Source organism: Acipenser ruthenus, chromosome 11, assembly GCF_902713425.1.
Source record: "Acipenser ruthenus chromosome 11, fAciRut3.2 maternal haplotype, whole genome shotgun sequence".
In the NCBI taxonomy this organism is placed as follows: domain Eukaryota; kingdom Metazoa; phylum Chordata; class Actinopteri; order Acipenseriformes; family Acipenseridae; genus Acipenser; species Acipenser ruthenus.
In genome coordinates this window covers 31,721,639-31,738,744 of record NC_081199.1, presented here as the reverse complement: position 1 = coordinate 31,738,744, position 17,106 = coordinate 31,721,639, and the positions used below count along the sequence as shown (strand labels likewise).

At 37.3% G+C, this 17,106-nt stretch overlaps 1 protein-coding gene across 4 annotated transcripts in view; it reads left to right on the top strand.

Moving 5' to 3' along the window:
• The window catches only part of LOC117426178 (rap guanine nucleotide exchange factor 4-like), a 51,450-nt gene that overhangs the window by 29,476 nt on the left and 4,868 nt on the right, over positions 1 to 17,106 (top strand). For 2 of the 4 annotated variants that reach the window (XM_059033673.1, XM_059033676.1), the window contains 15 exons: positions 2,445 to 2,517; positions 3,544 to 3,602; positions 7,290 to 7,364; positions 7,614 to 7,720; positions 8,444 to 8,565; positions 9,038 to 9,221; positions 9,934 to 10,018; positions 10,115 to 10,175; positions 10,520 to 10,596; positions 13,170 to 13,316; positions 14,726 to 14,841; positions 15,363 to 15,448; positions 15,563 to 15,641; positions 15,891 to 16,041; positions 16,763 to 16,851. In XM_059033673.1, the coding sequence (XP_058889656.1) occupies positions 2,445 to 2,517; positions 3,544 to 3,602; positions 7,290 to 7,364; positions 7,614 to 7,720; positions 8,444 to 8,565; positions 9,038 to 9,221; positions 9,934 to 10,018; positions 10,115 to 10,175; positions 10,520 to 10,596; positions 13,170 to 13,316; positions 14,726 to 14,841; positions 15,363 to 15,448; positions 15,563 to 15,641; positions 15,891 to 16,041; positions 16,763 to 16,851 (1,511 nt within the window). The remainder of the gene's footprint in view (positions 1 to 2,444; positions 2,518 to 3,543; positions 3,603 to 7,289; positions 7,365 to 7,613; positions 7,721 to 8,443; positions 8,566 to 9,037; positions 9,222 to 9,933; positions 10,019 to 10,114; positions 10,176 to 10,519; positions 10,597 to 13,169; positions 13,317 to 14,725; positions 14,842 to 15,362; positions 15,449 to 15,562; positions 15,642 to 15,890; positions 16,042 to 16,762; positions 16,852 to 17,106) is intronic. The other 2 variants (XM_059033674.1, XM_059033675.1) reach the window with 2 other exon arrangements.

Genomic DNA, 17,106 nt, shown 5'->3' with positions numbered 1-17,106 from the left:
CAGGCTAGATGCAAGGGTGGTACATAGCAACACCTGAAATTCCTTACAAAATTACTTGCCTTCGTCATTGCAATTAATCGCATTCCACAAATGGTTGTGTTCAGGAATATTATGTGTTAGATTATGAATAGCAAGAAGATGAAAGCAAAATCAAAGGCAGTTTAAAGGGCATCAATGTACCTGGTATCAAAACTCAGATCTGATTTATCAAAGAGGCTTTAGTTTATTTTCTTTAGAACATACTGTTCTGCAACATAGTCTATACTTAGATAGCTGGCATACCTGCATGTTTTGGGATTTAAAATGTACAGCAGAATGTGTGCATACAGCTTAATTTTGTTTGTTACTGGTTCTGTGCTCACCCTAAAGGTTACCGCGCTGTAGGATTTGTGTACAGTCAGAATCACTCTGTAGGTGTAATCTCTGGTAATCCCAGCATTGTGCAGGTTTTAGAAACGTGTAAGATTGAGAGGACCTGATCAAATCATGATGAGTTAAGAGGTATGAGCTGTGGCTTTTGAAAGCAATCTGTTTGGTTAGTTAGACTGTAACACAAATACACAGGAAATGTGCTTACACAGACAGTTGATGGATGTGCTGATGAATGCAGAGCAGGGGTGAAATTCACATCCGTGTTCTCCATAAATTACATAGTTGATAAATATTATCATAACGTGTTTTGCCTTGCAACGATTTACCACATTGCCAGAATTTGCATGAAAGTTTATAAAATGGCAAGTGATGTGTGGGACAGTAGGAATTAACATTTAAAAAAACAGGATCAACAAAGTGCTGCTTCAGATTCTGAGTTGGAATCGGGATACAGATGTAGGTGTCCAACTTGCAAGGTACATGTTAAGCATAGTGATCAACGCTTTGTTCTGTTGTGATCCTAGTATTTTCTGTTATGAGGACTGTAATAAACGAAAACCAAAACAGTGAGGTGTTTTTTCTTTGTACAATGCCTCCTTTTCTAAAACATTTTGAAGAGTTTATTTAAGTTAAACATGAGTCTTAACTTGCGTGTACATCTAAAAAAAAAACACACCACAGTAATGGTGTTACTTTATGAAAATGGGTCTTTTTTGCCACTTTGTTTTGTGCAGAAACCATAATACTAGGGGTACATTTTTTTTTAAGTCTATTTTTATTATTATTTATTTCTATTTCTTTTTCTACCTGGGAAATCTTTTTATGGAATCGATCATGGTAATTAATCTAGGCAGAAACACACTAACTATATTATTGTAGGTAAAGTAATAAGTACAAAATACATTAAAGAAACAGGCATGTACGTTCTAATCCAAGGCTATTACTGTAGCATGGCCAGGCCCTGTTGTAGGTGAGTACCCAGGGTCTGGAAAGTATGGGGATGATTGCTGAGAATACTATGGAGATTAAAATGGCCAAGTCAAGTACATCATTAGTAGTAGTAGGACCTGTTACATAAAAAAATGGAGGGGTATTTTAGCCCCTATTGTGCATTGTTTGACCTTTTTGTATCATTTTTTCATAGCACGTTTTTTTTTATACCATTTTTTATAACATCATCCCTTTTTTAGGATATCTTGAAACAAAACTCCTTCTCCACAACAGTTACCGCATAGTGTAATATTTCTTAATGCTCGTCATTTAAGGTTTAAATTAGGTGTTATATTACAGTACATGACTGTGTGATACAACGGATACAGAGGATACAACTCTTTCAGTATTTTCAGCTTCCTTGTTTATGGCGAATTGGATAGAATTGATCAGTTATTTTTTAAGGCTTATCTTGTATTCATAAATGTATTGTGTACTGATGTGTATACATTTTAAAAGTATTTATTCATTGGCACTCAAACAACTGAACACATCTAATTCGTTCAGTAAGATTTTCTGTGAATTGAGGCTGTACCATCTGTCCGATTTTGTTTTAATGTAGACATTTCTGTGATGATTAAAAAAAAAAAGGAAGGAAAAAAGTGGGGGGAAGATGTATACAATGCATACTGTTCTGTGGTCGATGTTTAGATATCTGGAATCCCATGGACAGATGATGATGATAAAAATATATATATATTTTTTTTTTAATAAACAAATTGGATGTTTTTCTGAACTTGTTTGAAGTAGATTTTAAATTAGATTCCAGTTATGAAGCTCTAAAACACTTTAGAGCCAGCTGTGAGGCTCAGCTGCATAATTACGAGAGAGAGAGAGAGAGAGAGAGAGAGAGAGAGAGAGAGAGAGAGAGAGAGAGAAAGAAAGAAAGAGAGAGAGAGAGACAGACAGAGACAGACACATTTTAAATATATAGAAAATGAAATACCCATAGAAAACGTGTTTTGTGTAAAATATATTTGACCGTTTAATTTTTTTTTGTTGGGAGGGGGTCCATACAAGGCCTATTTGTTGGTAATATTTTTTAATAATATTTTTTTGGTTTGTTTGGTTTTTCTCCTAAGAAATATCGACAGTATATGGCTGGACTTTTGGCACCGCCTTATGGTGTTATGGAAACTGGCCCCAGCAATGACAGTAAGTATGATAATATTAAAGATGTTACTTTTATTGATCACTGTTAATCAATGCAATTCAATACATATTCCTTTTAAAGCATTTGCTGTAACACAAATTAAAATGAAAACCATTGTGTCCTTGTGAATCAAAACCTTTTTCATAAAGAATTATGTTAAAAGAACCTACCTACTATTCGTTGAGCATACTATAGATCAGGGGTCTCCAACCCTGGTCCTCGAGAGCTACAGGGTCTTTTGGTTTTCATTTCAACCGAGCTCTCCGTTACTTAATTACACCAGTTATTAGCTTAATTAGTAAAGATTAACAGGTGTTCCAGATCTTTAGTCATTGATGATGTAAAGACACCTAGACAACCTACAGGACTGGAGATCTCCAGGACCCTGCTGTAGATAATAGTCTTTGGAATGGAGACAAAAACCTTAGAATGTAATGAAAGACAGAAAAATGTACTGCAGTTTCTCTCTCTAGACAATTTCATAAAGATGGAACTGCAGTTTCTCTCTACACATATGGAAACTGCTTGCATGCTGGTATTTTGCTGGCACAATTGAGAGAATGTAGCTTTAAATTCATTGTTGCAAACAAAATTATTTCATAAATCTTACCGGTTTTGCACTTCCATATGCTAAAACGGTGTCAAATGGACAGTTTTGAAAGAAACACGTTATAGCACATATGTGTGACTGACACTGCCTTGAAAGAGGGATTACAGAATACCCTGTTAGGGATGGCATTGTAATACCAGCTGATTCAGTCCTATGTGGGACAGCCCATTTACACAAAATCAATTTGCCTTTTATTTTTTCATAAACTTCATATTTATGTAAGAATAGCATATACAACAACAATGTTGTGTTTTAATACAGTATGTACTATATATTGAACAAAGCTGTGGCGCATTCTATTGTTAACAAATAAGAGGATTGATGAATGGGTATAGCATCGGGACTATCTTTTTGTAATACCAGTCAGGGTAATGGAATGAAAATGATGGATTGTGTTGTGTGTTTCTCATTCATTCAGGAATGCCCGACAAGGAGAATATGAGTAACAACTCCTCAGTCTCTAAACATTCAAACAAGGTAGGGGCTCGCGTTTCTGTTTGATGTATGAATAAGGTTATATTTCCATAATGTGTTTTTTGGTTTTTTTAAATTAAGCTTGTTCCTCTATAAATCTGTGTAGTTAAACATCATTTAGCCCATACATGAAGGTACACAGCAAACCTGAGCTCTGGGGAGGGGGGGGGGAGGGGTTTTTTAACGGAACAAAGGAGATTAGATGTTATCAAAAGCTGAAGAAAGAACGACTCAGCTAAGCAACTGAGATGGTGTGTAATATGTTAATCTTTGCAGTAAATTGTATGTCAAGCCAGTGTTTGTAAGATTGAATAAAGTGGGACACATTTGTGTGCATCTCCTGGTTCAAGTCCTGCTTAACAAGCTACATGTAAACTTCTTAACGTCACCACATCCACCTCTTGCTTTCGCTTCCTAAGACACAGGATGGTCAGCTGCTTGTTTAACCTTTACTAAATATAAACAGAGGCTATTTCTTTTCTGGCTCTGTGCACATTTATAGTATTTCCTGTCCCACCTTACAAATAACACATATTTCCTTAACCTTTTTAAGTAGACAAAAATAATCTGTCAAGACTAGTAGAATGACTACGTAGAATAATATTTTGATTGGGCATGGTTTCACAACAATGCATTATTATAAAAATAATCTTCAGTCCCAGTGTTTTGCTCTTAGAATTGCTGGTAATACCTACACTCCAGTAATGTTGTTGTATGGGCTCTTGTCACTAAAACACTCTTTCTCTTGTGCTGCTTCTGTCAAAGCAGATTTGAGCATTCTTGTCAGTATTTGATGACTTAGAACTTAATAATCACTAGGAGTTAAATGCTACTACTGTATGTGAAAATATATATTTTGCAGGATAGAAGGCAGCCACAAACCAAAGAAGTATTTGGCGCTGCTTTTTTTAATTGGACGTGGTGATAATGGCAGGAGAGGTTGTAAATTGTTAAACGTGATAGCATTCTTCGTTCATTAACTTTTAACTGATTGTAAGGTTCTTCACAGTGCCTTGGCCTCATTAAAGTGATTCTGTAGAGAAATGTCACCGAAGGAAACAGCATGTAAAATGCTCAGGTAGCCCATTACAGCCACTTTAAAATGATATGTTAGCTTTTCTGGTAAGATGATGTTTTGTGCTTTCTTTTGTGAACTCCAGATTTGATATATAAGCCGTTATTGTTGGAAGTGGCAAGAATCCTTTAAATGCACAATACACATTATTTTCAGCATCATAGGTTTATATTGTTGTACACCTTTTATCCTCCTTGGAGGCCAGAGAGAGACCCCCACACTAGCAGGTAGATGGACCATGATGACAGCCATGCTTTAATGCCTCATGCAGATAGCTTCATTAATATTACATGCAGATATACTCATTTGTTGTATTGCATAGCTTTTGAATAGAAACGGGATCCAGGCATCCTGTAAAATCTACAAAATACCTTGTATTGACTTTACACTTACAAACAATTGGAGAAAGTATTCTGTAGCAAAAGCACTTACTATTTCAAAGCATCAATGCATATAATGGTTTCTGGCATAATATTATTAATATCTTTTTTTTATTTATTCATGGTTAATATTTTTTTTGTATTTTAGACCCTGTTATTTCTTATAAGCAGTTTTGTTTTTAATTTGTGTTAACTTGCATTTGATGGATAGATTCATTACTGTCTCTGAAAAACCCATTAAGTTCTAATTTCTTTTGGTTAATAACAAAATAAAAAAAACACTGTTTCTTCTCAAAGCCACTTTCATCTGGAGAAGGGACCTGTGTGAGCCAAAAAACAGACCATGTTTAAAGTACATTTAGTAACCATTGCACTTGAATCAGCCATTCGCCTGCAGAGACAAACAGTAATTATTTTAAATGGATTACCATGTTTCCACAACGAAAGTGACTGTTAGATCACTTAACTCCTGAGTGTGAAGGTACCGTTGGTGTTCTGTGCCACTGTCTGTGGGTGGCATATATTCCATAATGTTCTTTCGTTCTTGTAATCCCTATTCATAAATCCCATAGCGACAGATGGTTTTAAACAAAATACTTATGAATAGAGCCCTCTCTGCAGTAGAAAAGGTTATGTATTGTGCGATGAAAAGACTCATTCCGGTTCCGAATGTTGTAATGCATTGAATGCTGTTTTCTGCATGGTTTGGGGAGTTGGCCAAGGTAAACACTACAGCAGCGGAAAAACATGATAACTGAATTTGATGAAAGGGACAGGTAAATCAATACAAGAAGTTACCTTGGTTCTTTTACTGACAGAGCTGTTAAACAGCAGCTGCAGATTGTTTAATCCCTGGTCATGGTCACAGGCAGGAGGAGGGTGAGAGGATATATAGTCCTTTTTTACCTGTCATTTCTGAACTGTTTACTCCATCACATGCAGATGTTGGGTGAAGAAACCTCAGATGGGAACACACAGGGCATTCCACTCACAGCTCCATTGCAAAAGAAATAAAAACTAGAAATCTGCATTTATCTCCACAAATGTATGCTGGTATTTTCAATTGAAATGCAATACAATACAGTAAATCTGTCCCAAAGAAGCTGATAAGAGCTTTTGGTTATTTTTAATCTAATTCCATCACAGTTTCATTCTGAACACAAGCGATTTAGTTATTTTCATTAGCACAACAGTTGTTTTGATTGGAAATTGTATCAGGACACTGTGTTCCTCTGTGTTTAGGGGAAAAAAAATAAACATATTTCTAATCTTGTATTTTCTGGACTATTTTCATTTTTGTCTTTTGGTCTAAAATGTTTTACTGTTAAGAGTTATGCCTGGCAATTTTACAAAATACTTTGACAGGGTGCTTGTTTGTTTCAACATGTTCTCTTCCTCTTCCTGAAATCCCTATAGTTTACCTGAAGACATTGCATCTTAAAGGCTGTATCTAAAGCTGATCAACAGCGGGAAGGATATCCGAGTGTGAGGCTAATGAGAGCATCAGTCAGGAAGGACGAAATAAAAAAAAGTTCAGTCAATTAGTTGTAATTGAATCTTGTTGAGGGATGAGTGCTATCAGTGAGAGGAAGTGTAAGAGATGCAGGGGTTTGAGGTGAAAACACAAAGGGGAAGGAGTAGAAACTGTTGAAGCTGACACCCTGGGATCCTTCAAGAAGCTGCTTGATGAGATTCTGGGATCAATAAGCTACTATCAACCAAACGAGCAAGATGGGCCGAATGGCCTCCTCTCGTTTGTAATCTTTCTTATGTTCTTAAGTGAGAAGGCCTTCCAAGAATCATTTTGTATTTTAAATTGGACTCCAGGATAGCCCTTAATGATGCACCATGTGCTTCAACAGGGGAATCCCAGGGGTGAAGGCAGTTAAGTCACATACAAGAGTGTTCCTTATCCACACACACTTGGCAGATCTTACTTCACAATTTACATGTTTTTTAATTTTTTAATTAAAGTACAACTGTTACAACTCCCATCTATGTGTGGTTTATTTGGCTTTTGGGTCACTTACTGTATTACATTCATTCAAGCGTTGAATAGTTCGATTTTAATATTTTTAGGTCAATAGACTGTTATGTGGTTGTGTTAATCAGTACCGGTAGTGTACATGGGCTAATGGAGTAATACATTTCTAAGTTTGGTTGTTTCATCTTCATTCCATGTATGTTTTAAATTTTTTTTTTTTTTTGTATTATTTTTAATTTATTTATTTTCAGTTTGTATTCATTTTTTTTCAGACACTTCTCATTGAAAGCAAAGCCACACAACATCCTTCTAAAACCATTACACAGGTATTGGGAACTTTTATAGCTAACAAAGCAAACTGTTTATTGATGTGTTTACCCTGTGCAGGTAATTTCCAGCTTTCAGTTTTCAATTGAGGGCAATGTTTGTTTTTATATAGCTGTTATGAACTGTAACTTATGACTGTGTTTGTTTTTTCTTCTTCTTATCCTTCTCCTTCTCCTCCTTCTCTTCCTTCTCCTCCTTCTCCTCCTACTTCTCCTTCTTCTTCACCTTCACCTTCACCTTCACTGCAGGTCCCTTCTGAAAAGATCCTGAGAGCTGGGAAGATTTTACGGAATGCAATTCTTTCTCGAGCACCTCACATGATAAGGGATAGGAAATACCATTTGAAGACATACAAGTGGGTTATTCGTCGCACACTGTGACATTTAAAATGTAACATTTTGGATGATTTTAATTTTCTCTCCATAGTCTCTTTTCTCAGAGCTGTAAATAAGCTGTAAAAATAACATGGAATATCAGTATCTGTAAACTCGTTTTACCTACCCAGAAAATGAAAACACATTTATTCATGTAGCTGTGTTTTATATACTGTTGAAATGGCAGCTGGTTTTACAAGATACGTATACTTGATTGCTTCAGAAGTTTTCAAGTTAACAAGCTGGCTCAGTTGCCAAAGATCAGATACTGTGCATAATAAGGCAATTCTTGCAAGCATTGGAGAATCAGCATTTTAACTGGGTAATTAATTAATTTTTCATGCACTTAAGTACCTCAGAGTTCATAAGAAGACAGAGTGCAAAATGGATCAAGGTACAGTGACTACAATAGGTAAACGTATCCATTATGTGCTCAGCCTAAGCCATAGTTTTGAATTTCTTTCTTTTTTGGAGGGCTAAATTAGGATTTTGTACCTGTTAGAAGTAGTTACTTGAAAAAACAGTATCTTTGCAGTAAAGTTAGTCTTTCAGTAGCCCGCTTCATTTAGTTCCCACAGGTGCTAACTTGATACATCTGTGAGACCTGCCATCCTTGTCAAGAGGTCCAGAATCTGTATTGAAGATTGTGACAGCAGCCTGAGGGAGGTCTGTGTTTACTGATTAGGTGTGTGTTTTTCTTTCAGACAATGCTGCGTTGGGACAGAGCTGGTCGACTGGATGATGCAGCAGAGCCCTTGTGTTCATTCACGTACGCAGGCAGTCGGCATGTGGCAAGTGCTGCTGGAGGAAGGGGTTCTCAACCATGGTAATGCTGCATCTGTAAAGAAAAGAGTGCTGTGCAGCTAACGTACTGAATCATGTTAGCCCATATAGGTTTGGGGGTTATATGTAACTTGCACTGCATATTAAATAAGTTCCTTAATAATGTAGTCACATCAGCTCTTCAAGGCTACACATGATGTTCTGGGAATTATCAGTAAGCTTCCTTTTAGCTGATGTAAGAAATATCCTGAAAACCGATGTTGTTCTTAGATATATTTGTTAACTTCAGTGAATGGGATTTTTTTTGTTATCTACACTTGGCCCTAATACATCTGTTATTCCTTTTAATTAAGCTATCAGAAGAAGAAAAAACAGTACTCTTTGGGAGGTGCCAATATAAATTAAATTCAAACATTGTTAAGTACAGTATAGCTCATTAATTCTGCTAAAGTAATGCTTATTGACACTATATGAAAAGAGTGCAATAGTATTTTGATCCTGTTTTTGGAATGCAGTGGACCAGGAGCACAATTTCCAGGACAAGTACTTGTTTTACCGCTTCTTGGATGACGAGCACGAAGATGCTCCGCTGCCCAGTGAAGCCGAGAAGAAGGAGAGCGACGAGGAGATCCAGGACACCCTGCTGGTGCTCTCGCAGATCGGACCTGATGCACACATGAGAATGATCCTCAGGAAGCCGTGAGTGAAGGATGGGGAAGGGTTTCTATTATGTACTCCTGTAAGCCTCATAGAGTATCCCTTGGTTGTTATCGTACTACTGCAGAGTTTACCTACATAACTGAGTTGTTGTTGTTGTTGTTGTTGTTGTTGTTGTTGTTGTTTATCCTGAAAAGAGTCATCTTCCATTAATTAGTTTTGTCACTGAAGATGTCCTAAAGATAAGCCTCTTAATACCTGTTTGAAGTTTGCAGAGTGTATAAAAAGCGCTCCAGGAGCAGTCTGTATTGTTAAAAGTAATCATGGCATTGTGTTGAAATGCGGTGTGTACCACCAGGGCACCAGCATAAGCAAAAGCCAGGAGTTAGGTGGGTAGTGGGGCTGAGGTGATATACTGGTACCCTATTTACTCACTTGGGATAACTCTAGTCATCATTCTGCCATGATTACCGTTGATGCTACACCAGTATTTTACAAATCAATATGGGCCACATTTACTAAGCTTTTGCTCCACTTGTTTCCTAAGTGTAACATAAAAAAAAAAATCCTTTTTAAAATATTTCCTATTTCTGCAGTTTTTAAAAGGGAAATAGCTAAAGCAACAGTTATTTAGTAATATATCATTCCACTAGTGCATATGGTGTTATCAGTGTTTTGTATGATGTTATGTTTTATTTCTAAAGCCCTGTCAAGATGTGTCTAATTTAAATGGCTTCTGCATTTCTGTTTGCAGACCAGGCCAGAGGACAGTAGATGATTTAGAAATAATATACGAAGAACTCCTGCACATTAAAGCCTTATCTCATCTTTCTACAACAGTAAGTCTAGATTATGTTACACCAGATGCTTCCAGATTGCCCTAATGTAATTGTGCAGCCCTGTATTTAACTCATTTTCTCATTTGTCTCTGTTAGGTTAAGAGAGAATTAGCAGGCGTGTTGATCTTTGAATCCCATGCTAAAGCCGGGACAGTGTGTAAGTACTGGAGTTTCTATTGATTGTCTGCTCCTAATTCTTGGATGTTGTTGCATTATTAGCCTAATTGGACAGCACTGTAAATACTCTAGTGACTTTGCTAAAGTGTGACCGTCAATTTACTATGCTTTCACTTGCACATTAAAAAAAACCAAAAAAAAACATGAACATAATTCCTCTCTAAGCTTTCTGTGTAAGTTCAATTTTTGCATTTTCATTTTAGAATGTACATTTTTTTTTGTAATGATGTGTAACCTGTAAAATCTCTAGTTTATAATAATGTAGTTTTTTGATAATTCAGTTGTTTTTCAGGTAATCAGTTCATTCTTTATTGTTTCTTTCAGTGTTTAACCAGGGGGAAGAAGGAACATCCTGGTATATCATTTTAAAGGGATCAGTAAATGTTGTGATTTATGGCAAGGTACTGTGGTCATCTTTCTTAACTTTAAACACTGTATAGGAGAACATCGAAAGCAAGACCTGAAAAGGACTGTATACTGTTCTGTAAATATTTAAACAAAGTTGTACTCAAAGTTGAGATGTGGCTCAAATAATTGAACTAATCAATGACAAACAGCTTTTGGACACAGATTTTTCAAGTGATTTTTATTCCACCTTTTATTCCACTTTTCATTTTTCTAACTGACTGCTACAGGATACTATGGTTTTATTTGTCCTAAATGTGGTTAATTTGAGTACCACATGTTCACATGTTTGTTGATAATGTTACATTATATTATGTTAGTGTGTGTGTGTGTGTGTGTGTGTGTGTATATATATATATATATATATATATATATACACACAAATCAATATTTGGTGTGACCACCCTTTGCCTTCAAAACAGCATCAATTCTTCTAGGTACACTTGCACACAGTTTTTGAAGGAACTCAGCAGGTAGGTTGGCCCAAACATCTTGGAGAACTAACCACAGTTCTTCTGTGAATTTAGGCAGCCTCAGTTGCTTCTCTCTCTTCATGTAATCCCAGACAGACTCGATGATGTTGAGATCAGGACTCTGTGGGGGCCATACCATCACTTCCAGGACTCCTTGTTCTTCTTTACGCTGAAGATAGTTCTTAATGACTTTTGCTGTATGTTTGGGGTCGTTGTCATGCTGCAGAATAAATTTGGGGCCAATCAGATGCCTCCCTGATGGTATTGCATGATGGATAAGTATCTGCCTGTACTTCTCAGCATTGAGGAGACCATTAATTCTGACCAAATCCCCAACTCCATTTGTAGAAATGCAGCCCCAAACTTGCAAGGAACCTCCACCATGCTTCACTGTTGCCTGCAGACACTCATTCGTGTACCGCTCTCCAACCTTCAGCGAACAAACTGCCTTCTGCTACAGCCAAATATTTCAAATTTTGACTCATCAGTCCACCTGCTGCCATTTTTCTGCACCCCATTTCCTGTGTTTTCGTGCATAGTTGAGTCGCTTGGCCTTGTTTCCACGTCGGAGGTATGGCTTTTTGGCCGCAAGTCTTCCATGAAGGCCACTTCTGACCAGACTTCTCCAGACAGTAGATGGGTGTACCAGGGTCCCACTGTTTTCTGCCAATTCTGAGCTGATGGCACTGCTGGACATCTTCCGATTGCGAAGGGAAGTAAGCATGATGTGTCTTTCATCTGCTGCAGTAAGTTTCCTTGGCCGACCACTGCGTCTACGGTCCTCAACGTTGCCCGTTTCTTTGTGCTTCTTCAAAAGAGCTTGGACAGCACATCTGGAAACCCCTGTCTGCCTTGAAATTTCTGCCTGGGAGAGACCTTGCTGATGCAGTATAACTACCTTGTGTCTTGTTGCTGTGCTCAGTCTTGCCATGGTGTATGACGTTTGACAGTAAACTGTCTTCAGCAACCTCACCTTGTTAGCTGAGTTTGGCTGTTCCTCACCCAGTTTTATTCCTCCTACACAGCTGTTTCTGTTTCAGTTAATGATTGTGTTTCAACCTACATATTGAATTGATGATCATTAGCACCTGTTTGGGTATAATTGTTTAATCATACACCTGACTATATGCCTACAAAATCCCTGACTTTGTGCAAGTGTACCTAGAAGAATTGATGCTGTTTTGAAGGCAAAGGGTGGTCACACCAAATATGGATTTGATTTAGATTTTTCTTCTGTTCGCTCACTTTGCATTTAGTTAATTGATAAATATAATCTATTAACATGTCTATTTTTGAAAGCATTCTTACTTTACAGCATTTTTTTCACACCTGCCTAAAACTTTTGCACAGTACTGTATATAATTTATATGTGTGTATGTATTAAAAACCTAAATACACAGGGTTAGCATAAAGTTGCATGATTTTGTTTTGAAACTCATATCACATGGTTAATTAACTGTAATCATCATTGAGTGATACACTGAGTGCTGAATGAATGAGCTGAGGTCTCAAACACACAGCTTTATATTCTAGCTGCTCATGGTTTACCATGTGATAACCACACATCCTGTCCTGTGCTTTTACTATACCTACATTCTACACCCCAATCCACTTTCTGCTAGCCCCGTATAGTTTACAGTTCTGTTCTGAAATGTACCCTAATGTCCATTTTCAGATTTAGTTCAATTTTCACTATTTTATGTGAACTTGAAGTTTTCATTTTTGAAAATATATTTCAAGGTGTATAAAGTGAATATTATTAAGTTATTAATATTATAATCTTTTTAATTTTTTTAATTGATATTAAATACTAGAGTATGATACGTCACATGGACGTACTCAAGACCCATTAACTGGTCTGATAAGTGATCTGTCCTATACCTTTATATAGGCCTGTAGTGTAGAAAGAGTTTAATATCGTTTTGTACTGTGCGCTACTTTACTGTACTGTGAATACCAAAAATACACGACCAGTACAGAATAACACTGCACGCAGCGGGTCCTCTAAAAAAGCTGCATGCTGTTAACGATGTTAAAATATTGATTATGTATTATCCTTTTTAGAATTGTTAAATCTCTTGCATTTTGAATTCCAGGGAGTTGTATGCACCCTACATGAAGGGGATGATTTCGGCAAATTAGCTCTGGTGAATGATGCTCCGAGAGCAGCTTCTATTGTCTTGCGGGAGGATAACTGTCACTTTCTCAGGGTGGATAAAGAAGACTTTAACAGGATTCTCAGGGTGAGTCCCCAATTATTCTTTCTGTTTGGATCATATAAGAATGCAATTGGAGCATTTTCCAACAGTTTTGTATCCAACTCTAAATAATCCCAGGCTTCTGCCTCAGCAAAGGAAAGAGCTTTTCAGAGAAGTGGAGCACCGGATGTAGAATGGCTATCCTGGCCAGGAGAATAAAACTCAATAATGATTTACCAGGGTATTGTATGGCATAGCTTTGAGTGGCCTACAATGCTGCGTTATTGTTGTTTTCTATACCCACCCACAAATTTAATGGTTAGATTTGCTTTAGTGAAGTACAAACTTTAATCCTGCTTTGCTTAGGTGATTACATGGCCATTGGAAAGATTACAAACAAACTAGCAGGTAGCTTGGGGTTGGACGATGGATATATATGGTGTGGCGAGCAAAAGTAAACCCCTGCTTCTGGAAATTCCGTTTTCAAACACTCATTTTAAAAAGGTCATCTAAGGTTATACAACCAGCGTGATTTATACTGCCTGTCATCCACAGTAAATTACTCATGTTTTGCATTCAGTTAGGGTTGTTCCAGCACATACATGGTCTCCTTTGGCTTTCATTTAAAGTTAATCCCTTATTCCTCAGTGCTGAATTCCGAATGATTATTATCTCTACATGGAATACCAACAATTCAACCAAGTAGTTAGTCACAGAGTAATTCTCTTCATCCTTTATAAATCCAATCCAATCTTTTTGCACAGTGGATGTGTATTCAGTCAAATGGCTAGAAACAGCTTGCAGTGAGGGAAGAATTATCCTGGAGGGTAGAGTTGAAACATCTTCAATATTTTAAGGACCAGACAAGCAAGCACATAAATCCAGGTTCAAATCTATGCACTTGTCAGGGTTACAGTTAAACACAAATGAGTCATGGCAGTAGTTTTTGAATGTTCATCTTTTAGGTATGAGGGTTTTATTTTAGAAAACAGCAATGGCACTACCGTTGTATAGCAGTTTATTATATTCCATGGTTTAATACTACAGTAAAATAAACCATGATGTATAGGCAACTAGCAGGTGTATGTCAGTTAGACTTGGAATTGCTCAAACTGCTATACAACAGCAGACTTGCCTGCAGGTAGAGTGGGGCTTTCTCAAACAACGTACAACAACAAATTGAATTTCACATATGCAGAGATACAGAGGATTGGACAACCAAATGCTTTCAGGTCAGAATAAAGCCAAGGTTGGAAACAGTTCTAGTATACATATGCAGTATGTGTTCACACAGATAAATGTCTGTATACTGGTGCTCTGAAATGTCAGAAATGTTTCTAATACACAGACCAGTGGTCCTCCAGAATACAGTGTAGAATGTGCTTACTGCAGAATCAACTGGTTGATATTTTGTTATTCAAGGCAATGAAAATGAAATGTGTTTTGCATTGCAGGATGTTGAGGCCAACACAGTCCGGCTGAAAGAACATGAGCAGGATGTCTTGGTTCTGGAGAAGATCCCAAGTGTTAGCCGAGGCTCTAATCATGGAGGCACTGCGACTCAGTACAAGTACAGCCCTTCATTTTGTATTATTTTGTATATTATTTTATGTTTACATCCATAAATAAAGGACTTCAGTCCGGTTGTTGTTTTTAGTAATGATGGTTCTGTGCGCCCAGAGCCGGAGGATACAGTTACAGTTGGAAGAGATAGTTTAAAGAACTCTTTCATTTACTTCACCAGCTTCACGCCATTAAAGAATCACATTAAAAGGATATTTTAAATCATCTACTTTTTTTCCTAATATTGATTTTACAATTCCAGCAACCAAAAAAAAGACATTGCAGGCCTGTCTACCAATCCCAATCTTGGGTATGTCCATACAGTATATAATATTTGTACGGCTGTATAAGTCCCTTAAAAGGTTTTAATTAGTTATATTATGGTTATCTTTTTGTTTAGTTACTCTAATAGTTGCTGAAAGAATTAAGCAACTGCTGATCAAATGGTCTTGGTTAGAAATGTAAATATGAGAAGCCTGCTTATTCTTTGTCAGCAAGTTCTAGATGGATTGTTTTTTCCCTTACCAGATACACTGTGATGTCAGGAACGCCAGAGAAAATTCTAGAGCACTTTCTGGAAAATATGCGCCTTGATTCCACTTTTACAGAGTCAGGTAAGGTTGATAAACTGCTGTGGCTATTTTAATTGTCATAGTACTGTGTTTTTTTATTTATTTTTTAAATAATAATTGTAATGTTTTCTTGAAAGTGTTCTTTTGTCCTGACAGACTCTGCCCTGGATGATTTTGTTCTGATGCACTGTATCTTCATGCCAAACAGTCAGCTCTGCTCACTGCTTATGGCTCAATATCCTTTCGCTGCTGGATATAAAACAACTGCTTGTGGAGTTTTCCAGATTATGTGCTGGTGTGCTAATCATATAACATAATACATCTCCAACTGTATAATCTGTTCAAGAAAAAATGATGGACATGTTCACAGATAAATATTGTATTTATAGCTGTGGGAGGGATTGTTCTGTTATTAAGACCATATCTGGGTATTGTTTGTTGTGGACATACCGACACAAATACATCTTCCTTAACATCCCTGCACTTACCATGCCCAGCCGTCTCAGGGCACAGAACAGGAGAAAATGGACTATGCCCTCAATAACAAGCGAAGAGTGATCCGCCTGGTGCTGCAGTGGGCAAAAGTGTGCGGGGAGCTTCTACAGGAGGAAGAGGCGTCCGTGGCATTCTTGGAAGTGAGTGGAACACTCAACATCTCTACAGATTGCTTCAGATTGTATTATAGGTTTATAGGACAGCAAATGTCTGTGTATAGTGGGATATGAGTAGAAGTGAATGGAGCGAGGCTTATTGTGTATGGCTAGGCTTACCATATGACTGTTCACACCCCCAATGCAGTCCTGTTGTTTTATTATTATGTGTTTATTTAGCAGACGCCTTTATCCAAGGCGACTTACAGAGACTAGGGTGTGTGAACTATGCATCAGCTGCAGTCACTTACAATAACGTCTCACCCGAAAGACGGAACACAAGGAGGTTAAGTGACTTGCTCAAGGTCACACAGTGAGTCAGTGGCTGAGATGGGATTTGAACCGTTAAAGTTAATAAGCCTGAACTGTCCTAGTGTACATGGAGCCATATGGTAAACCTATGTATAGCTCACACTGTTGTCTCATTAATCTAATCTCTGCAACATGATTTATTTTATATAACTTTTTATACTACTGAAACAGTCTTTAAATGAAGGGTTGTGGAAGGGGACGCAACATAGACTTTCATGGTGATGTAGTAATCTGAGCAATATGGTCTACTGTGAACCAGAAATCAGTTTAGTCTAACCAAGTTAGTATGTACTGTATGAAGACAGATATTTCCATGTTGCAGGACTTCATGATTTTGTGTTAATTATTTATTGTTTTTACCACGGTGCCCATAACTAATGGAAATTATTTACAGGACTTTTACATGTCTGTGTCAGATGATTCCAGAATGATTCCAGCTCTAAAAGAACAGCTTCCAGAACTTGAGAAGACCGTGAAACACAAGTATGTCTTTTCTTGGGCGTCATTCACTTTTTTTGCACAAGCTGATTATTCGATTATTCAGGTCAAGCTCTCCACAGGTGAGGGGCATTGGTGTTGATCGGGCTAATTTACCATCCCAGGTGAAACAACTGCAGAACCAGCTGCTTGATTTGTGTGGAAGAAAAGCAGCAGTCAACCCAAATACTAGCAGTTTGAATGGTAAATTAGCCCAATCAACCACAATACCCCTCACCTGGTGTCAGCACCTGGTTTCTG